This window comes from Notechis scutatus, chromosome 6 (assembly GCF_049901735.1).
Source record: "Notechis scutatus isolate UNSWTSFEM ecotype Mainland chromosome 6, rNotScu1.2, whole genome shotgun sequence".
Taxonomy (NCBI): Eukaryota; Metazoa; Chordata; class Lepidosauria; order Squamata; family Elapidae; genus Notechis; species Notechis scutatus.
This window is the reverse complement of record NC_142014.1, coordinates 34,776,895-34,801,135: the sequence shown is the minus strand read 5'-3', so window position 1 is coordinate 34,801,135 and position 24,241 is coordinate 34,776,895. Positions and strand designations below refer to the sequence as shown.

Genomic DNA, 24,241 nt, shown 5'->3' with positions numbered 1-24,241 from the left:
ATATTCTCTGAAAAATGGCCAAGAAATCATAAATTCTGCCATGGTATGTAAACTTATGAGTACAACTGTAAGTAAATAAATATGTAGCATCATGCAGTCATTGCTGACCCTTTTTTTTAAAGATTAACCAGGGAATCAAAAAAAAGCAGCTTAAAGTTTTTTACCTTTTGCTAGAAGATCTTCATTTGCGATGTGCAAATATTTCCAATATAAGTTAAATGTAGTGTAGCATTTCTCTTCTACACTTACCACATTCTTAATAGCAGAAGGTTATACAGTTTATCTTCCGTGTTATTTCTAGGCACTGCTATAAGGAAAGGTTGTCCAAAATGTGTTGAACCACTATGATGGCTATAACCACTGTGACGAAACTTTTCCCTTAAACAAACTGGAATTACAACTTGCTCTGTATCTTCAGTTCTATTGATGGCTATTTCAAATCTAAAGCAGGAAAAATGAAGTCAAGCAAAAACACAAAATACTCATTTTAAATTAGGCCATATTTTAAATAATTCAACTAAATCACATACAATTTATGATAAAAATATTATTTTGATTATACATTTGAACTTACACATAAATGTCATCACGTTCCATAATACTGGTTAGATTTTCATCCATTGCAAATATTCTATGAAACCTATGATTATATATATCAGTAACGATCATCTAAAAAAGAAATACACTTTATTTTACATTTGTTTAGATATATAGATAATATTTAGTTTGATGTACAATCACCTAAGAAATATCATACCTTGTCTGCAGCAACACCTGACAAAGTTGATAATGCGATGCAGAGATCCTGTATATTTCCAATTTTTGGTACTACTACTTTGTACTAGAAAATAAAATACAATATTGTCATTCTTAAAACACAAAGAAGATAACTGGATATAATCCCTAATATTTAATATTGAAGTAACATAAGAAAATGTATATGAAAAAGAGCTTTTGAAAATATATATAGTTAGGGAGTTAATTTTTGAATGAGCTGTAAACTTACATGAATCAAAGTCCCAAGTCCATCTTTAAAGGAAAGGAATTACTAGCTATGACAGTGGCTTAATAGGAAATTTTTGGTGGTGGAAAGGAAATCTATTAATAAACAACGTGCTGATAAAATCCAATTGCCTACAATGAAAAGTGTACAGCCTGATCCTCTTGCAACATTTAAACAAACTAATGCTCATATCTGAATTTCAAAGCCATCATCCTCCAATTCATACTACTGTTTTTCAAGCTATAGTAAAGTATTATAATATTCCTTATGTATATGATTTATAATGAATCCTTACAACTCATTAACTGATCTAGTAATTCTTACCCCAATACAGTATGTAGGCATTCATTTTATTGTTAGTTTGCTGTACCTTTAAGATATTATTTTCCAAACAAATCAATTTAATGAAATAAACAGATCTGAATAAATAAAGAAAAATATATTGAATTTGCCCTATTGCTGATTGCTTATCTAATACACAACAGGTTTTTCTCACATAAATTGTAAACTGCATTTTTCTGGAACAAATGTTTTCAAAATTTGCCCCTTACAGAATCTCTATATACTGTAGCACTGAGTTCCAGTGCACTACAAACTGGAAACAATAATGTATTTTATTTCCTTTTGAGGAATGCACAAACTCAACTGCAAGCTTATGACTCTCCACCAGGGGTGGGATTCTACCAGTTCGCACCTGTTCGCTAGAACCTGTTGTTAACATTCTAAGCAGTTCGGAGAACCGGTTGTTAGAAGAAATTACTGGCCTAATCCTGTAAGGAAGTCAGGAAGAAAACATTCTGGTGTTGCTTACAGAAACTGCCTCTCTGTTAACCCTTATTACATTCTTGGCAGGACTAGACTTCCTGACTCAAGAACGTCTCTGGAGTTTTCCCCCCCTCCTTTGCTGGTACTTTGCTTGTGTGGAGTGACCATTCAAAGTTACAATGGCACTGAACAAAGTGACTTATGACCATTTTTCACACTTACGACTGTTGCAGCATCCTTACAGTCATGAGAGGCCAGGCGAGGAGATGTGTGTGATAATGAGTTGACCACACCCAGCCAATAACATGACCACCAAGCCATGTCTACTCAGCTAATAACATGACCACCAAGCCACGCCCACCACCTAAGCCACACCCACAGAACCGGTTGTTAAAAATTTTGAATCCCACCCCTGCTCTCCACTTCATCATTGTTAAAGGAAGCCTTGTAACGTATTCTGCCAATTATCTTAGGAATACAACCTCATTTTAAAATACAAAGATTCTTGAGAATGGCAGCTTGACTATAATGCTGTTTCTTAACTTCTATCAGGTACCAGACCTAATCAAACAGATTTGAACAGATAACATAATGAGAATATTGAAACAGATATATTTTCTTAAGTTATGATAAAAGATGCAAAGACTGGGACCTTTATCTAATAACTTTGCTTAACCCAGAAGCCCAACCTTGATTCTTTTTTTCTTCCCATAATATATATAAAATATCTGATACTTTGTTCAGTTTTGCTCAGTTTTTTGGTTATAATTGCCACCTGAGGTAGTATTCAGCAGGTTCTGACCAGTTCTGGAGAACTGGTAGCAAAAATTTTAGTAGTTTGGAGAACTGGAAAATACCACCTCTGACTGGAGATTTTACAGTATCCTTCCCCTACCACACCCACCAAGTCACGCCCACAGAACTGATAGTAAAAAAATTTGAATCTCACCACTGATTGCCACCATAAAAATGATTAAGATTATGGATAGAACTATGCCCCAAAAGCAATGATAAATACTGGGTGATTTTCTGAAATCTGAGCTGAGAGATGGGTGATTTCTTAACAGAACACAGAACTATCAACATGGCTCTAGAAATATGGTTAAATTATGAGGGAAATGAAAATTATATTTATAAATTATATTATTTAATATCAATCATGTTGAAAAATCAAAATGCTTTACAGACTTTTTGTCTTATAATAGTTCTAGTATTCATAACAAATTATTGTGTTGTATCGCTGTAGTAATCATAACATCAAATATTATTATGATTCAAGGGGTGAATAGCTTCCATCTTTACAATGGAACTATAAATTACGCAAAGTTACAAGTTATATACATAGTTAAGAGAAAGGACCACTGTATCAAATTGAAAGTATGATTTGAAATTCATAAAAATAAACAAAATCCATTTCAATTAAAACATTAAAGCAACTATTGCTGTAAAATATGTCATAATTTCTCACCTGCATGGGTTTGGAAAGTGGATCAAGTCTAACTAAATAAACTTCCAAACTGCGTTCTTTTTTCATAGGTAGAGGGAGAGTTAAATAACAAAAGGGATCAAATGTTACAGAGATCTTGGCACATTCTGGACAAACTAAGGTTGATTTAAAAAGTCCATGAAATATATCTACAATGATGGAATCATTTCGTTTCAAATGGTTCTCCCAAGCTTCTTCAGCAACTATCTAAATTAAGACAAAATTGAAATAGTACAAATAACTTTTAGGAAGCATTTAATACTTAAATGAAATTAAGATATCATGCACATACCTATATGTACGATATAGAACTTAACAGTAAGTAATTTTCAAGAAAGATAAATCATTTAGTATCTTTATATATTATCCTCTTTATATTATATTCATTATGAATGCCAGATTATCTCAAACAAAGTTGATGATAATTTTTAGGGTCTTTCATTGGGCATAAAATTTTATTCTAATATCTAGTAGGACCAACTGACTAAGGGAAAGAAATAGAATCAAAAGTAAGAATCTTTAATCATAGTATCTATGCAATGCCATTTTGAGATAGTTAATTCCCTAAATATAGGATCTGAAAGCATCCATGGACATCTCCCCAGTCCCCATAAAGCATATTTGTGTTTCTCTTTTTTAAATGGAAAAAATGGCTTCCATTTATTAATCTTATTCCACTGAAAATTTCTTGGAACATAAAAATAATGAACAATTATAGAGAAGTTCTTGGTTTGGAAGCATTTCTAGCAACCTACAAAAAAAAAAAAAAGAGAACATTGCTGTTGCCTCTGAATCAGAGGTGGTATTCAACTGGTTCGCACCTATTCAGGAGAACCGGTAGCAGTGATTTGGCATGGGTCGCAGAACTGGTGGTGACCCCTGGCTGGCCACGCCCCTGAACCGGGTCGCCCAGTCACCCGCTTGTCCCAGTTGCTCTCCTAGCTTTCCCTACCACGTGGTGGCCATGGCGCAGCTCGGGCGGATGTCCCAGGGCTGCAGTACGCATGTGCAACAGCCTCGGGACATCCGCCTACCTGCCCGCCCTCCCGGAGCACATTTTCTTCCTTCTCTCGGCTGATGTGTCTCTTCCAGCCCAGCCCGGCCTGGCCAGATAGCAGGTGAGTGGGCAGATGTCCCAGGGCTTCTCGCTGCCTTTGTCCCGATATGCCTGCAGCAACCCCTTGGGCTAGCTGAGCCGGGAGCCGCCGTTCCCAGGCTTCTACTCTCCCGTGCTTGGTCGACGCCTCTTCACCTTGCCTGAAGTGACCGATACTCCTGCCCCTCACCCTCCCCTCCCTCGCTTGCCTGAGAAGGTAAGGGTGACGGCAGGGGATAGTGAAGCGGCCGGATCCCTATCTTCCCCCCTCTCTCTCCCCCACTCTCTGTGTCTGTGTGTGTGTCTCTCCTTCAAAGCCGTGGCTGGGCTTTCCTTGGTGCTCTTTGCTACTTTCATTTCTTCTTTTTGGAATTCAGACTGGCTGAACAAGGATAGCCAGCCACGCTGCAAGTGTCTCTTCAGGCAACCTGTCTCCCCCTCCCTCTCCCTCCTCTCGTGACCGGCAGCCGTGGTGAGGCCGGGAGGATGGCGTGCACACCCGAGGTGAAGGAGGAGGAGAAGGGTCACCCGAAGGGACGCTTCCAGCGCGGCTGCCAATCCTTGTTCAGCTACTCTTGATTCCAAAAAGAAGAAATGAAAGTAGCAAAGAACACTTGGCCATGGCTTTGAGACAGACAGAGAGAGAGAGAGAAAGAGGGAAAAAGAGAACAAGAGGGAATGAGAGAGGAAGGGAGAAGGACAAGAAAGAAAAGAAAGAGAAAAGAGAAAAGAGAAAAAAAGAAAAAAGTGTTCCGGGGGCGTTTGTGCAAAGTGCTGCTGAAGCCGCTTACACGAGGTCCCCAGAGCCGGTGGGCAGTAGCAACAGCCTTACTGTGCAGGAACTTCCCTTTCTTTCTTGGCTTTTAGATTCCTATTTGCAATGCAACGGGCAGCAAAGCTAGGTTCATCCTCTGATCTAGTAGCTGGAAAAGGGGGTGGAGAGAAACTCCCATTGCCAAGGTACACGCGGGTCGGAGGGGGTGAAGAAATTCAAGCTTCAACCTCCTGATGCGGTAAGGGGCTTTGGGCAAAGGCTGGAGGGAAAGGCCTTGGCTTGCTCACACTCTCTCTCCCCAGTCAGGAGGGAAATGGACAGGGGCCTGGGGAGGAAGCCATTCTCTCCCCCACCCCACCAATAGCTGGACAAAGCTATGCAAAAAGCCAGCCCTCACCAGCACCCACCTTCACCGACAGCAGGCTTGCAAAAGGCAATGTGGCTCTGCCTACAATCAAGATAGATTGAGGAAGGGGAGCACTGAGGAGACTGCAGGAGGGAATCCAGGCAAAGGGGTGAGGGACGGCATCTGAGCAAACTGCACTTTCTTTCACCCCACCTTCTTTTGGAGGGCTCCGATCGGCTCCCCTTCTCCACCTCTCCTTCTTTCCCCATTAGCCAGCCTGCCAGCAGGAGGTGAGTGGGTGGGCTTTATTGTGTTCCAGGCATTTCCCACCCGAATGGCACGCCGCATTTGCAATTCCCCCCGTGGGGAAGGCAGCGGGGGGGGGGGGTTGGGTGGGGGGTGTTAAGCCTGAATTCCCCAATGAGTGTTAAGGAAAACAAACTAAACAGAATGTGTAGCATAGTCAGATAGGCAGACAGGTAAATGTGTGAGATAAGTTTGTATTTTAGTTAACACGTAGTAAAAAATACAGATACGCTTGTGCTATCAAAAATATAGTTTATTCCATTAGGAATTATAGCATAGTCAAAATAAACGGTCCATTAGTCATGTATCATTTCAGTCAGTCCAGTCGTGGATATACTCAATTTGCAAAGTCCGTGTTGAATAGCCAATGTCAGTTCACTTACAATAAATCAGTCCGTATGATCTCTTCTCTCCGTTGAGAAATCAACACTCCTTTCTCTCCTGCGTTCCAGTAAGGAAAAACGCAGTCATCAATCCATCCAGTAATTAGGGATCATTAAGCCAGAGAGAGAGAGCTGCAATTGACTTGTTTCTTTTATGGTGCTTTTACAACCACACCCTTAATTACATTCTTGTAGTTAAAGTTACACACACTTTAACCAACAAACCATGATAACTTATTTATTATTTTTACCCAAACCAATTAGGGTAAACAATGTTATCCCTAACATTCTCCCCTTTTGGGTAATAATAATAATAATATAATCATTTACACCTTTAAATCATAATTGTTACAACTCTCTTTAAATTTTACTACACCTTGAGCTTTTGTAAACTGGTCTGCAATGTTTTCTTCCGTCATGCAGTACTCTAGTTTAATTAGACCATTTTTCACAGATTCTCTAACATTTAAGTATCTTAACTCAGTATGCTTTGATCTAGTCTTTACAGCAATATTAGTAGCTAACTGTATGGCTGCCTGGTTGTCCTCATACACAATAATGGAATCTTTAACAGTTATACCCATGTCTAATAATAACTGTTTGTACAGAATTAACTCAGTGCATAGTAATGACAGACATGAAAATTCTGCTTCCATCGTGGACAAGCTGATATGCTGTTGTCTGATTGACCTCCACCCTATTAGTGTCTTACCAAATAATATAGCCATCCCAGATGTTGATTTTCTAGTGTTTATGTCAGTTGCAAAACTTGCATCTGCATAGGCACTAAGAATCAAATCACCTTTTGGCTCTAGATACAATGCATGGTGCATTGTTCCTTTAAGATATCTTAAAATTCTCTTTAATGCTTGCCAATGACATTGATGTGGATCATTATTAAATCGTGCCAGCTGATTAACACTATAAGCAATATCTGGCCTTGACCAATTGCTTATATATGATAAGCTATCAATCAAAGATTGATAGATGATCTTATCGAATTTGGGACTTTGAGCATCAGTTTGGCAAACTTCCTGACTCATTGGAGTCTTTGCCGGCTTACAAAGTTCCATTTTATACAATTTAATTAATTGGCAAATTTTATCTTCTTGAGATATCTTAAATCCATTTTTGGTTTTGTTAATTGTCAATCCTAGATACTTTTTAATTTCACCTAAATGCTTTAATTTTATCTTTTTGGCTAATAATGAAATAATCTCAGTAGCTTCATTATTGGTCTTAGTAATCAAAGCAATATCATCTGTAAATAATAACAATAATGACACCGTTCCATTATTTTCTCTTTTAAACATACATGGATCTGCTAAACCAGATTTAAACCCTATATTGTTTAATTCTTTCACAATATATTGGTTCCATTCATAGCCAGATTGTTTCAATCCATATAGACTCTTTTTGAGTTTCCAACAATCATTGCTATTTGCTTTATTATCATTTATACCAACTGGTTTTTTCAAATATATTGTATGCTGCAATGGTGCATGTAGATAGGCAGTTTCTACGTCTAAATGGTTAACGATATAATTCTTCTTAGCTGCCCACACTAAAGCTGCTCTTAAAGTTATAGCCTTTAAATTTGGTGCAAATACCTCATCATAATCAAATGCATTTTGATTAAATCCTTGAGCTACTAACCTAGCCTTATAAGTAACTGTCCCATTATTTCCAGTCTTTACTTTGAATATCCATTTGCACCCAATGGATTTTTCTCCTGGAGGTAATTTGGTATCTTCATATACTTTCATTTCCTTTAATGAATTTAACTCTTTTTCCATTGCCTTTGCCAATTCTCCTGATCCTTTACAGGATACATTCTAAGTTCATCTATACTAGTAGGAACTTTATTTACTTGGCAAACTATACTTGCCTGATACCTTTCAGGTGGTCTGGTTACACGTGTTCGTCTAGGTATTACAGGACTTACAGGTGGACTTTCCTTTATTTCCTGTTCTTGATTATCTATCTCCTCTTGATCAATTATTTCCTCTTGTTCTGGTTCTATTTGCTCTTCATGGACTTCTTCTTTAATTGGACTTTTCTTATAACTAGTTTTTTCTTTCTGCCTCTTGTAGGGTTCTATAATTACACCATTATCTGAATCTTGCTCTAATCTATTCCATCCTATATGTTCTAGGAATTGTGCACTAGCACTGCAGTATACTCTAGATGTACCTGGTTCCCAGAATCTATATGATCTATGGTTTGATTGATATCCAACAAAAAATAATCTTTTAGCTCTATGCTGTCCTTTGTTTCTGAGTTGTGTAGGGATATGCACCCATGCTGGTGCACCAAATGTGTGAATGTAACTTAAATCAGGTTTCCTACCATGCCACAGTGTGAATGGTAATTCACCTGTTGTTGAATTAACAACATTATTTAATATGTGATTACCACACATTATAGCTTCTCCCCACAAATTGTCAGGTAATCCTGAATCAGACAACATAGTCCGTCCCATTGATTGCAGTGTTTGGCCTCGTCTCTCTATAAAGGCATTATGTTGAGGCCTATATGGTGCAGACTTTTTATGTTGAATACTTGCCATCCTAAGTCTACTCTGGAATTTATTATTTGTAAATTCCGCACCATTATCTGTTATAAGAGTTACTAATTTCTTTTTTAGTTTTCCTCTCTGCAAATTTTAACCAATTAAAGAAATTTAGATACGTTTCAGTTTTTCTCTTCATTAGAAAACAGAAACCATACCTAGAATAGTGGTCCATTATGCTTAATATGTATCTAGCACCACCTACAATTGGTTTTTTAGGACCTATTATATCGGCAAATACTACCTCTAAAGGCTCTTTGGTAGTAAATCCATCAACTCTATTTGCCAGTATAACTTTGCTTTTGCTTTGATTGCAAGCAGAACATTGCAAATACTTATTACAAGGTTTCAAACTTATTCCTTTAGATAGTTGAACACTTTTCTTAATCATTTTAAAATTTAAATGACCTAGCCGTCGGTGTAACAAGTGAATACATTCATCATGAGGTTTCTTATTATCATAAACCGTGTTAGCCACCTCTAAACCATTATCATTTAACACATATAAGTCACCTCTTAAAGATGCAGTAATTTTCTTACCTTCTTTTTCAATTAAGCAAGTATCTCCCCTAAAGGTAATTACGTATCCTAATCTAACCAACATTCTAACTGAAAGCAAATTAAATTTAAGTTGAGGTACATATAACATTTTTACGTTCTCTTTTATATAAGAACAATGTGAAATACCTTCAACTTTTGCTTTCATTTTCCAGCCGTTTGCTAATGAGATATGCTGTGAACTCATGGACATTTTTACAATTTTTTTGTTATCAGTGGGATGCTCCACTGTCAACCACCCATAAATTATTTTTTACAACTCCATTACTATACATGGCTAACTCAAAATTTATATTTTTTCTTTGATGACTTCCAGTATTCTGGCTTGCATTCTGGCGCTTTGCTTTCTTACAAAATCTTGTCAAATGTCCTCTTCCTCCACAATTAAAACACTTTTTAATTGCGTATGCAGTAGGTTCATTATCTTCCTTTTGAGGTTGCTCCCTCCTTAACTGATCTCTTTCAAGCCTTCTTCTGGCCTCTTCAATCAATCTTCCAGTGATATCAGTTAAAGTTAGGCTTTCTTTAGGTAAAATTTCAAGGGAAGTTACGTAGTCATCAAAACTTTCGTCTAATGAAGATAGAATTATGTAGACCTGGTGTAGTTCAGAGAAAATAAGCTCCTTCTCGTGCAGTTCTTGAAAAATTCTTTTCATAGTATTCAAATGACTCAGCATATCACCATTCTTTTGGAGATGCGTCCGGAAAAGCTTCCGTGTTAGATTTATGTGAGCACCAACGTTATCTCGGACATAAATCCTCTTCAGTTTTTGCCAACACCCAACAGCTGTTTGCTCTCCGCGTATATGAACAAGTTGCTGATCAGATAGTGTTAGTCCTATGATGCAAAGAGCTTGTTCATTTTTCTGTTTCAAGTCTTCTATCTTTTGACTATCTTCCTCATTTTCAGTATCCCATTCCTCTACGTTTGGTGGGTTTTCAATTATGTTCCACAGACCTTCTCTTCGTAGAAGTAGACTACATTTCATAGACCATGAAACATAGTTTGTTCCATCCAGCTTGGATATAAGGGACAAACTTTGTAGACTGACTTGTGCCATGTTTCAATATATGGATATAAAACTATAATTAATAAAAAACACAGCTGTCTGTTTACTGTAACGTGTAACAACACAAAATCTCACTTTTTACATAAACCTGTTTTTTATCCTAGTTAAACTGACTTTGCAGTCTCTGGGCCCATAACCAGTGTTAAGCCTGAATTCCCCAACAAGTGTTAAGGAAAACAAACTAAACAGAATGTGTAGTGTAGTCAGATAGGCAGACAGGTAAATGTGTGAGATAAGTTTGTATTTTAGTTAACACGCAGTAAAAAATACAGATACGCTTGTGCTATCAAAAATATAGTTTATTCCATTAGGAATTATAGCATAGTCAAAATAAACGGTCCATTAGTCATGTATCATTTCAGTCAGTCCAGTCGTGGATATACTCAGTTTGCAAAGTCCGTGTTGAATAGCCAATGTCAGTTCACTTACAATAAATCAGTCCGTATGATCTCTTCTCTCCGTTGAGAAATCAACACTCCTTTCTCTCCTGCGTTCCAGTAAGGAAAAACGCAGTCATCAATCCATCCAGTAATTAGGGATCATTAAGCCAGAGAGAGAGAGCTGCAATTGACTTGTTTCTTTTATGGTGCTTTTACAACCACACCCTTAATTACATTCTTGTAGTTAAAGTTACACACACTTTAACCAACAAACCATGATAACTTATTTATTATTTTTACCCAAACCAGTTAGGGTAAACAATGTTATCCCTAATAGGGGGTAGCAGAGGAGCTGTTTTCAACTCATTGGCTTTTGCGGGGTGGAGAGTCTCCCTCTAGTTATGCAGGCAGAGGCACGCTTCTCATTTCGGTAGCTTCCTGTAGGGCAGTGATCCCCAACCTTTCCTATGCCGCGGCCCGGTATCCCCAACCTTTTTATGGCGCGGCCCGGTACCGGCATTAGCTGGGCGCCACCATCTTTTTGATGAAAAAGTGCTTCTGGTGAGCTTTCTACCGGAAAAGCTCACCGGAAGCACTTTTTCATCAAAAAGATGGCGGCCCAGCAAACCAGCAGCCCGGTAGGACTTGTTCCATGGACCGGTACCGGTCCGCGGACCGGTGGTTGGGGACCCCTGCTGTAGGGAAAATATTTTTTTAAAAACCCTGTGACTCGAGCTGGACTGTCAAGCTAAGCAGCAGAACTTCTGTGCCCTGAATGGACCCGCCCACACCACCCATAAGTGTGTATCTGTTGGCAGCAGAAGGTTTGTACAAAATGAGAGGCTTTGCCTACCCTGGCCAGTAGAACCGCATCTCCCATTAGTGCTGAGAGGCTGAGGAGAAGGCATTGCGTGCCTGCCAAAAAGTATTTCTGACAGCCTCACATGTAGCAGAGATGAGAATGTCAACTGTCTCTAGCCCCTAATTCTCCTTAAGCATTGCGAAATGAAGAGCAGCACTGGCAAACTTTCTAAGCCTAAAACAGAGAGGGAGGGAAAGATACCCAATCCAACCTCTGATGTGTGTGTGTGTGGGGGGAGAGTGATGTGGCTTCTTGGTGCATTTTGGAGAAGTGTCAAGAGAAATGCTAAAAGGGCAATCACTTTGGGATTAAATTCCAAATGAAATTGGGTCTTCAGGGTAAGGAGACATAGAGAACTTTCAACTGCAGGTTTCTAAAAATCTTATTAACCCATTAGACCAGAGGGAGCAAAAGAGAGTCCCAATGAGGGTCTTAGCTATTTAATTTAGGAATAATGGAATAACAAAGTTGAAAAGGACTTTGGGGGTCTTCTAGTCCAACCCTCTGCTCAGGCAGGAAAACTGAGGATGTCAAGTCTGAGTGGAGGGCCAGGCAAAGGTGTCAGAATAAACTTTGGAGGCGACCCTATAACAGGGGTCTCCAACCTTAGCAACTTTAAGACTTCTGGACTTCAACTCCCAGAATTCCTCCCAGAATTTTGGGAGTTGAAGTCCACAAGTCTTAAAGTTGCCAAGGTTGCCTGACAGAGAAATAGCTGTCCAGTCTCTTCTTGAAAACCTCCAGTGTTGGAGAATCCAGAACTTCTGGAGACAAGCAGGTCCACTGGTTAATTGTTCTGTCAGGAAATTTCTCCTTAGTTTTAGGTTGCTTCTTCTTTGTTCAGTTTCGATCCATTGCTTCTTGTTTTGCCTTCTGCTGCTTTGGAAAATACATTGCCCCCCCTTCTTTGTGGCAACCCCTCAAAACCCTGTTTTGTGACCTGCCTATCACACTCTTGGGCAAAGCATATGAGCCATTTCCTCCTTTCAGTGGTCTATAAAAGTACATCTATAGTATGTGGATGCAGATAATAAAGTCGAAAAAAGGTGACATTTTTTACAGAACTACAGATACATTGAGGCTGGGGGTAACAAGGAGTGGCTAGGAGGGGATGGACTGGGCAAAATGCCCCTTGACATGTGTGATGTCGAGTTGACCATGCCGACCCAATCACATGGCCACCAAGCCACGCCCACCCAGTCACATGACCACCAAGCCACACCCACCAAATAAGCCATGCCCACAGAACCGGTAGTAAAAAAATTTGAATCCTACCACTGCTCTGAATGATGAGAAAGCAGTCTGTGAATAGCAGTGGGGCAAACTGGGATTGCTTAATGATGGGAAGAGAGACAGAACTGAGAAGAAAGTAGACAGCAAGTATTTGACATGAGTGAGGTGGGAAAAATAGCAGTTGATGGGCCAAAAGGGAAGGGAGAAGTAGAGAACTTTTTTTATGTTGGATGTGTGAAAAAAAGCACCTAGAATGGGAGAATTGCACATGGTGACAGAATAGAGAATCTAGTATTTTCAAAGGACTTGGGACTCTTTCTGGAATTTGGCTACTTTTAATTACATAGCGTGTCTTTCTCCTGTCTTTCCCCAAGTTGGTAGGTTAAATGAAATATTATTTAAATAATTAATGCCATATTTCAAAGCCAAGTTTTCTCACAACATTTTAATAACAAACACTTTAATAATTAAGATCTAGCATTAACATAGGCCTCCTTACAACTTTTCTGTAACAGTTTCAAGGATGGAATTCTGTATACAGAATTTCCTTTTGCTCAAAAATATGAATGGGATCTCTTCAGACCAGAAAGCTGAAACCCTTGCACACCAGGCATCACATCATGCCTTTTACCTGTGCTCAGTTTATTGGGCAGTTATGGTTTTTATCATTTAGAAGTCAGTGTTGACTTCTAGCAACCATATAGACAAACCCTCTCCAGGATGATCTATACTCAAAGGTACTTTCAGATATGCAAGATTCTGTTAATCTAGCCTTACCATAGAATTAATTTATCTGACCATGCTTCCATTCTGGACTACCTTGCAAAGCTGAAAACAATTGTGCAGGTCTAAATGTACATTTCTCTCACTTTGACTTTACAACCCAAGAAAGTCGTGAAAGTCTCTTCAGAGATGTTGGCAATGTCCACATTCCTTTTGTGGATAAGCTTGTCTTTTATCTGACCATTTTCCTGGCTGTGGCTCTCACTCATGTTTCCCAAGGTCATTCCAACATACTATTGCAGTGTGACAGATGTGGATTGAATTGTCTAGATTATGTAGGTACATTTTTGCATTTATAACATTTATCCCAATCATATAGACTTATTACCTAAAGGGTACATTACCTTATCCGGTCTTCCATCAGCATCTTTTAGCTGAATATAAGGCTTTTTTCTAATACGATTCAAATCCTCATGCAAACCATCTAAAAGAAATGCCAGCAATTCTTGGCAGTCTTGTTGCTGATATCCTGAAAACTGAGGTGCAAATCGTCCTACCTGTGTCTAGAGAATAAAATATTTTTATAGTGGAGTCATGTGACATTGCAAAGGCATTTTTGTTAAATCAAAGAAAAATGTATTTTGATCTCATGGGTTTTAAAATGTATAACTGTAATACTGTGAAATAAGATTGAAGAAAAGCAAAGGAGTTACTGCTGCAATTTATAGGAATCTCCCATCAAAACAACAACAAAAGCAAGCAGGTGCAGTTTTCAGGGGCCTATTTTATTAATATATCTACATTTTTTATTTTTAATACTTTTATTGTTTTGAAGAATCATATAACTGAAAGCAAATAAAACATTATAGAATTCAACTATGTTACACTTACCTTAAAAGCTCTTGGAGTGACATAGCTGTATTTTCCTGACCACATCTGCTTGATGAGCTCTGCATAAGATTTTGCAATTTCACCTCTCATTCCTAATGGATTGTCATAGTTTAGCTCCTCTTGATATTTATCATTAAGGAAATATTCTGTGAGTGGAGGTGTATTGCTGAGACACTAAAAATGAATATGAGTAAAATTAAATACTTTTGTTTAATGCATAGTAATAGAGTCTCTCAATGCCATCTTCAGTTTTCATACTTCCTTATCAAGTGTCCTTTTTCCTTTCCTAGTCCTTATATTGATTTAGTGCTACAACAGGTGTCAAACTCACGTTGTCATGGCGGTGTCACGTGACATATCTGGACTCCCCCTTTTTGTTAAACCTGGCTTGGGCGTGGCCAGCATGTGACGCATCTGGCCCGTGGGCCGGTAGTTTGATAGCCCTGTGCTACAACACTATTTTAGTACCAGTCGGTAGACAACTAGTTTTCCCAAGTGTACAATATCTTTACCAATTAATCTTTATGCCTGAGTCAACAAGGTTGAACCATATTTGTTGTTGAAGACTCTTGAGAGGATGGTTTTAGGAGACTTAAACTTCCATATCAAGATTAAATTTATGTTTTACTGACATAAATTTATGTTTGCTCCATCCCATAATTGGTAGACGAGGTTGCCTTCAAAGACTGGTCCCACCGGAGAAAAAACACTTCCATGTCAAGGTTTTCTCCACAGTGGCTTAGGATTTTGTGTCTGAAAACATTGCTAATCATAAAAACATGCTTCATTTGGTTTTCTTGATTGGACAGAAGAATGGTAATAAAACAATGAGAAATTAATATTTAGCCTCTGACATGACTGAATGAGTCCTATGAGACACCTGGTTTTTCTCCCCTGTAAGAATGGAAAGCAGACTATTTTGAGATTATTTTAAATTAATGCAGAAATGGATAATTTGTGGTTTACTGTTAGGCTCCAATGTCAGTCAAATCAACAATATGCAGGTCATCAAGTTCCTCATGCTAGGTTGATTAATATAACAAAAAACAGAGGCTCTGGAATATTTGCCTAAGGAATCGTGCTGCTCTGTTTGTGCTGATGATTGGAATGCAGCTGGAGGAATAACTTGTGCTGTTCAACTGAATTCAAATAAGAACTAGTTATTAAACCCATTTTATTGAAATAATGGGGACTAGTGAATTTTCCACTATTGCATTTTCTCAGGGTAGAAATATTAAGTATTTTAAAGGCTACTAAACTTAAAGGCAAAGATGATAGAAAATTATATGTCCATATGTGACAAGATGATTATGTTGATATACTGTAAAACTGTTCACAATAATTGTAATTTGGACCCCATAATTATGCAGTCTCAATAAAAAAAAATCACCTAGTCTTATTAGATAACTAGGTTGATTAAAACTGTATTTGACCTTTATGAAGATGCTATATAATATCCAATAAGGGTTTAATTACACACAAAAATCTCTTTTCAGAAAAAAAGGTGTATCAGTCTCTTCAGGAAAACTAATAATAAAAGTAACAACCACCACAAAACATGGACACAGAAGGCAACTAGAGATCTGTTATCAATATTTGATTCCTGGGAAGGTACTGGAGTAAGTGACTGCTTTTCAGTTCAGCTCTTGGTTGGGTTTCAGACATTAAACAGTGGGGAAATCATTTGCTGATTTTCTTGGAAATTTCAGAAGTTTTAAATAAGAAATTCTTCTGAGCAGATTACTTCTATGTTTAGAGATGTTTTTCATATACAACTGAAGGCACCAAGTACACCAATACTTGTTCCTATTTTCCCCACAACATTCCTGTGAAGAATTGGGATAGTAAGAGTGTAACTGGTCCAAAGTCACCCAACTGATTTTTCATGTCTAAGGCGGGACTAGAACTCACACTCTCCTAGTTTCTAGGCCAGCATCTTAACCACTACACAAAATTGGCTTTTTCTATTATTATTTTTCCAGATTAAATGTAATCTATTCCTAGATATAGGCCCAGTTTCAGAAGGCAGCACTGGTAAATTATTGCTCTGCCCTTTCCTGTTGCTGTAAGACATGCTATAATGTCTTATAGGTAGTCCTTACTTAACGACCATTTGTTTATCACGTTTGAAGTTGTGATGGTGCTGAAAAAAGTGACTTACAACCGGTCCTTGCCCTTAGGTCCATAGTAGTATCCTTGCAGTCAAATGATCATGATTCAGGCACTTGGTAACTATTACACATTTACTATGGTCGCATCTTGTGGTTACATGATCACCATTTACAACCTTTCCAGCTGGCTTCTGACAAGCAACGTCAATGTGGAAACTGGAAGGATGTTGCAAGTTGCGGTCATGTGATACCTCATATAACTGCAGCAAAAAAGTAGTAAAACTGTGTGTGGTCATCATGTGATGCCTCACTTAATGACCACACCATTTAATGATAAATTTTTGGACCCCATTGTCCAAATCAAGGGCTACCTGTATAAAGTTCTACTGTATTCCTCATATTACCTATGAAACTGATGGCCTAGGTTATTTGGAGTTATGGAAAAAAATACAACTAATGCATACCTGTCTCTTTATATCAATTCCAACTAAGATAAAGGCTGAGATGAAAACATTTGAACTGAGACTCAACTACATGCACCTAATGAAACATAATAGATGCAATACAGCTGTCAGCTTTATTTTCCTTCATAAGTATTTTTTTTAATGTTCTCCTCTCTGTTTATTTTCTTATGTTCCTGGTCTTTGGCTCTGTTTTTAAATAGTTTTTGATTAGTGGGTATGATAGAAATTATAGAAAAACAATAAATAAATATCAAAGAAACAAGTCATAGACAAGCAAGATTCTATAACTATTTGCCTCCTAATAATATTCCCTATAAAAGCATTTAAAAATCACAGAAATCAATGCAAATTTGAAATTCTTATAACACTGCATGAGCAAAAGTTCCCATTCTACTAGCAATCCTCATTTTAAAATCTCTTGAGAAAATGAAGTAAAATCTTATTTGATATGAAACACTTACTTGAATTGCTGAATTCATGAAACATGTATTTCCCAAATTACTTAGACCACAAAGACCGGGCTGTTCATTGTGTCTTCCTGGCTCTGAGTAGTCATAATTTTTATAAGCAGTGTATGAAGGAAGGCAGTAGTTTGAATTTTTCATGCTGGAAGAAAAGATATTTACCTTGTAATTGCATAAGCTATAGTTGTGTAGCTTAAATGCATTATGTAGCTGAAATATTTAGGCTCTGAATTTAAACACAATAACAATAAAAATTCTTCAAACTCTTTTCAACTTTTGATTTAAAAAGTAGCATTTTTTAATATTTCAGCTGAAAAGTTAAAATTTTTGGCACCACCAGATATATAACATGGTTAAATTCTGCTACTGTTAAATGCTAAAAGCTGGAAACAGCAAAACTTTAGCAACAGGCAAGATATAAAGATTTCCAAGAATAAACTGCTAAATACATTATAATTCTGTTTTTAGATTAACCACTATGCCAGCACAAAATGAAGCAATAAGCATGGAATAATAAAGGCTCCATACAGTACCTTTAAGCATTGTATTTTAATTTGTTTTATAATTTCATATATCAAGATATACATATATGATCTATTTATAGTAGGAAATATTTTGAGAATTAAATAGTATGTTATATTACATTAAAATATAAAACTAGGAAAAACTAAAGTATCGCAAAACATAAAAAGCACCACAGTCTTCAGAATCTTGTTTTGCTTACATATGGATTTATAGACATATTAATATATGCAAGTGAAATTTACATGACATATGCACAAGTAATTGTATCAACATTCCAGCCACAGAGATAGATATGTGACTTGTGAGACTAAAACAGTGGGTTGGTTACACAGGTAGTAGCTGCATATGTGCACCTACAGTAAATGCACAGTAAACTTACTAAAATGTGATGAATATTTTTAAACAGTATTTATATATTTTCTAAAATGAATATTTTTTAAGGAAAAAACTCATTCTATTAATATACAAGTTTATTAACTATCCAACACTGAAATGATGTAATAAATGTAATCACATATTTTCCCATTTAAATCTGAATATTAGAATTAATATTGCTTAAACAATACAAAAACAAAAACCATCTTCTAGTTCTGCATTAGAACCATGATTATGACACAGCAGACTGGAGGTTACTGCTGTGGAACAATACCTTCACAAGTTCATTTGTTTTTTCTTCTGTAAAAGTATGTTAATCACCGTATAAGGTTACAAATGAACATAGTTACATAAGAACATATATGATAAATTATCAATTCCAATAGGTAATTCAGCATGGGATCTTTACTATGCAGGCTGTCAATTAAATATACATTACATGACCTGGAATTCAAATAGTGATGTATACAGTTTGGTTTTACTGGCACATACACTACTCTATACACTAAAGTTTTTATTCAAGGGAAAACACTGATACATCATTAGAGATCTAAAAACTATAATACTGAAAACAGATATGACAAAACATATTGTTAATATATTCTGGTGAGAGAATGGGGAAATTAATTAAGATACTGAACTTACAATATAATATATAGAAAAAGATATAAAAATAGAATTTCTATAAATTTGTGAGGAAACAATTTTAGCAGTAAAGCAGAAATAATGCTTAATATTTATGTTTTTAACAACTTTCTCTATTTTCCCCCACTACTTTATATACAATATTATGAAAATAAACAGTAAATAATCAAATCAATTTTGGTAAGGGTTCTTATTTCCTTGGGGGAATTTTTTTTTTTTTTGACCACCACCGCTCAAAATTTTTGTACTCCTTTTAAATTAATATTTTAATTACAATATCCATACAATTGATACCATTCTTATTAAAAGAATAGTTATAGTAGGAAGCTTATTCATGATTGATGAAAGTAGTAAAAAGAAAAGTTTTTTTAGTGTATCAATGCTGTAAAGTGAGCATCCTGTAAGTATGGAGGTTGCACTACCTGTATTGCTGAAATAAAACAGTAGTACAACAAATTCAGAAAGTAGTTTGAAGTTAAAGGTATACATATAAAAGAGCTGATTTATAAAAGTAATCCATCAAAATTGCATGCTTCATAATTTTCTTTACATTTTAACTGAGTTTATAGAGAGAATCTGAGGCTTTGGGGCACAAGAAAAATAAGCATATTTAGGGAATTTCAGCCTATTTTACTCATTAAGTAAAGTATTCAGAAAATTTGGGGGTGGGGGGAGGGGAAGCATGATATCATACAGGTATGAATGGTGTAACAAGGATTTTTTTAAAAATAAAAAATGCAGTGATCTTCAACTCTAAGAATCAAGCAGGAAAAATCCTTTGTGTTAAGGCACGTAGAGTCACTGTTTAGAGTGAGATGGATGGCATACTAATTTAATGAACGAATGAATGAATATGAAGCAAGTTATATAAATACAACACCAGTGGAGAATAATAGTGTTTTAAAACAATTACTTTTTTTAGGCTGATAAATAGTAAAATACAATGGCTGTATGTTTTAAATGCTGTATTAAAAACGTATCTGTGAGTCAATATCAGGTAAAAAGGATATTCTAAAATAGATCTGTAAGTATTTAATGAATATTTATGATTGAATAAAGTAAGATTTAAATTCCTATGAATTCAGCACAATTCAGTTCCAACTATGTTGGACCATAGCTTAAAAACAAAAGGCTAGTCACAATGTACTACAAATAGATTCCTTACATTTCTATTCAAAAAAATCAGCTCAGATGAGTTCAGTACAGTTTTCTCTCACCAAAATGACTCTATCTATAAAGAAATTGTGAAGAAGGAAGAAAGAATATAAACTTGTTCATTGCACTATGTCCATCATATAACAGGACTGCATGCATAGAAACTGTAACTTGCTAAAATGCCCACCTTTCTTCCAAGCAAGCCCTAACACCTGCTTTTAAAAATTAAAACAAAATAGGAGCCCAAGTAAAATCATAGCGATTGTATATGGAATCAACTTCTAGGATTGCATCTGGATTTTACCAGTACAGTAGGAAGCATAGAATTTGCCAAAATAAACTATTATTTCCAAGTTATTACTTAGCTAAACTTTAGAAAGGTGTTTTACAAAATCTACAGTAGAGGAAGCCTCTGTGTTTTAGAACTACAACATTGTATAACTGAATTAAGAAGCTACTCTTAAACTGCATTAACTTAAAATATAAAAAATACCTGCCTGCTAGTTATCAGACAATTCCATCAAATGGAAATACAACTGTCCTTTTTATAACAAAGTCAAGACAATTTTATATTTTTTAAAAAATTATATTATATTTTAAAATGAGATTAAAATAGATAACTGTCTCATAACTTTAGACATTGTGCTTTTTTATATAACACTGTCACTATTCTAATAAAATGATAACATCAATTGAGGCCTGGTTTACATACATCAAATAATTTTTTGAGTTTATAATACACACACACACACACACACACACACACACAGTACAATAGACTACAGTTAAATACATGTATTTGTCTAACAGAGAGTTGGGGCTACTCACAATTAGTAGAAGCACAAATGCCACTTCGCCCCATACGAAAACTCCCTTCTCATAAATGCAGTATTTAACTGGAAGATATTGTATAAAATATTTAGAAATATTACTATGAAACACTAAAACATTTTAACAATTGCGTCATAGCCACAAATTTTGAGAAGCAACATTGCATTTGTAACTACCATTTTTTTCCAGTATGTCTATCAGAAAGCAATAAGCCTAGTAAAAAGCGTATATATATATATTTTAATATTTGTAATGAGCTGTAGAAAATGCAATGAATTTAACACATACAACTCCAAATTAACTAAACTGTTTGATAGATAATGTTTTAAAACTATTGTAGTATATTATATTTCTGTTAGGAAAACAGTTAGAAGCAAATAATAATAATAATAATAATAATAATAATAATAATAATAATAATAATAATAATAGTAGTAGTAGTAGTAGTATAAAGCATATGCATAGCTTTTGTCATTACATATAATGCACATACTTAAAAAACATCACAAAAATCTCAAACCTTCCTAAAACTAGGAGAAATCCCTAAACTAGGACAACCTGATCAATATGTTACATGAGTATTGTTGCATGTGGTCCTTTCTTGCTAAAGAATTTTCTTAATGTAATGGTCCCAAATCAGAAAGTGATGCTACAAAGCATGTTACCGTTCCTAGGTTCTGAAAAGCAAAGCAGAAACACTTCTCTCAGCTAATTAGGGTTTTTGTGTTCTTTAAGTCTTGGTGCCCCCTACATTTCCATAGCAATAAACTACATCCAAGTTATTTTTCTAGACTTATAAACAATTGCTTTTTTAAACTTTACTTGGATGATTAAAATTAAAAGTTCTTTAAGATACAGTGCTTACTTTCTGTTGTTGATGTTGTTATAATTATTTGATAGAGATGGAGAGATCTTTGGTAAAGTTGGAAAATTGGATGCACCTGGGGACCTTTAAAAATATGAAAATGTTAAATTAGATAAAAATGTTGAGATTGTAAAATTAATAATGAAAAAGGAAAAACTAACATGAAGCAATGTATGTGAATAATAATTAAAAAAGATTCTTATGATCAAAATAACAAATACACAAGTACTCTAACTTGACTATTTTCAAAAAGCATTAAAAATTATCACATTTAAAACCCTCAACCAAATTATAGGCATAAATGGTCAGCTAAATCCCAAATTAGGCTTTAGCAAAAAAAAAAAAAAAAATGACCTTTACCAAAAATTAGTTTGGAAGCTATTTTATAATGAAATGGAAGTCATTAATAAAGGTGCATCAATATTGTCAGAAAAACTATGGAAATAAGAGCAGGTTAAAGCACATGTTGAAATTGAGGTGTGGCGTTTGATATGACAATGTGCATGTCATCTCTGATATTTAAATTATTTTGATATATTTTTTTATTTTGATGAAATAAGTGCTGAAAACCATGACTGACAAAAGTAGATGGTACCAAATGGGATCAGAACTCCCATATTTTGCTTTATTAGAACAAGGGTACACTTGTGACAAGAACATCAGAATTCTCCAAAACTCTTCAAGTTGAATTCATCAGCATCATTTGCTCTGTTCGGTGGGTGTGGCTTGGTGGGCACATTCTGTGCACATGCAGAGGCTTTCCGAGTCACCTCCTGCAATCCTGCACTCTCCCTGTTGCTTCAGCACCTGACACACGGCAATCTGCTGTGCCACGCAAAGCAGCTGAACTTCAAAAGCAGGGAATAAAGGTGAAATGGGAGCTCAGGAGGGTGGGTCAGCAGCTCCTCAGAGAGAACTGGTTCGGTCTCCGCTGATCTTCGGCGCTACCGGTATGCCAGAACCGGGCCAAACTGGTAGAATAGCACCACTGGTCTAAGCAGAAATAACTTTCAAAAGAATTCTGCAGAATTTCCACATGTTTGCAGATACCTGTGGAGAATCTGACAGTACTTTGTCTGTAGAAGCGCTTCCTTCAACAATGGAAAGTTGATATAGTTGTCTGCTTCCAAAATTCTTTCAGAATGGCAACTTGGCCAAAACAGTTCATTGTTTTTTAGCAATATCTATAATGGTGTCTAAAAGGCCTTGAACAATAAGATCTGTCTTATTCATATGGCTGAAAATATCTGCTAAGGTTAAAGAATGAACTGCTCTCTATCAAAACTTTGAAATAGGGCTTTTCTTCTGTCTCAAAAAAAGTTGCCTGATGTTCAATTAAGTGCTTCAAGACTTATCCAGTGGAAGTCAACAAACTTTTGTATATTAGAGAAGAACTACTTATTCTGCTCCTCTGTCTTGACAAAGCTTCTTGAAAAGGTAATGATTTAAAGTCTTGGCTTTGAATTAATGACTGTTGTGGTTGGAAGATTTCTTAATCAGTCCATACTGATGTATAAAGCAATGAATCATGATGATGTGATGCTGCTTTCTTCATGAAGCAGCAAAAACGGTTTCCAAAAATCACAAATGCTCCATTTGTGCACCAATTACTAAGATTTTTCCTTTTCTGTTCATCAGTTTGGAATATCTATAGCATTCATAGTTCCTAAAACAGACCAACAAAATTGGAATTCTATGGTGGGATTAGCATCCACATAATAGGTGAAAACTGGGAGGTACCTGATGTGAAAAATGCATGTTTCTAGTTTTTATCCAATTGCATTTTGATGGGGAATGGTGTAGCTGCCAATTCTTCCATGACAAAATATTATACAAAGTTTTAGTGATGACATCATTCAAAAGAATGCTGCTTCCATTTTCTTTCTCATTCTAAATCACAAATTATTGGAAGGATGCTTAAAGACAGAGTTGTGGAAACTGAAATTCTGCTCAAATTTTAGCTTTTTGAAATTGAATGTTCTTGTCACAGAAAAAGAGCCACATTTATGTATTTTCAGAAAGGCTGTGACCTGATCTAAACAAAAACACATGTTCATAATCATGAGGGCAATATAAATTATCTTTAATCCATAACAATGAAAACTGTTCTAAATGTTATGGCATGACTGTGATATCTAATCACATACAGCAGCATTCTGTGCTACCCTACCTTTGTTTTCAGTGAAACAATATCTTAACACAGGTAGTCTGCAACTTACAACCATTTAACAATGGTCAAGAATGGCCGTGGAAAAGTGCCTTTTGAGTCATAAGGCACTCCTGGCCATTATAAAACATTGCTTTACCAACCCTGCAATCACGTAATAATGGTCAGCTTGCCCTTATGACCAGTTGCC

General features: G+C 36.1%; 1 protein-coding gene across 5 annotated transcripts in view; it reads right to left on the bottom strand.

Moving 5' to 3' along the window:
* USP15 (ubiquitin specific peptidase 15) overlaps positions 1 to 24,241 on the bottom strand; it is a 62,282-nt gene that overhangs the window by 15,493 nt on the left and 22,548 nt on the right. For 3 of the 5 annotated variants that reach the window (XR_015750047.1, XM_026667810.2, XM_087967944.1), the window contains 8 exons: positions 21,885 to 21,968; positions 17,486 to 17,630; positions 14,450 to 14,623; positions 13,963 to 14,121; positions 3,237 to 3,461; positions 758 to 841; positions 575 to 669; positions 250 to 441 (listed from right to left, as the gene is read on the bottom strand). Coding sequence is in view for 4 of the 5 variants with exons in the window: in XM_026667810.2 (XP_026523595.2) it covers positions 250 to 441; positions 575 to 669; positions 758 to 841; positions 3,237 to 3,461; positions 13,963 to 14,121; positions 14,450 to 14,623; positions 17,486 to 17,630; positions 21,885 to 21,968 (1,158 nt within the window). In the remaining variant the exon portion in view is untranslated. Of the gene's footprint in view, positions 1 to 249; positions 442 to 574; positions 670 to 757; positions 842 to 3,236; positions 3,462 to 13,962; positions 14,122 to 14,449; positions 14,624 to 17,485; positions 17,631 to 21,016; positions 21,085 to 21,884; positions 21,969 to 24,241 lie in introns of those variants that run through there. The other 2 variants (XM_026667813.2, XM_026667811.2) reach the window with 2 other exon arrangements.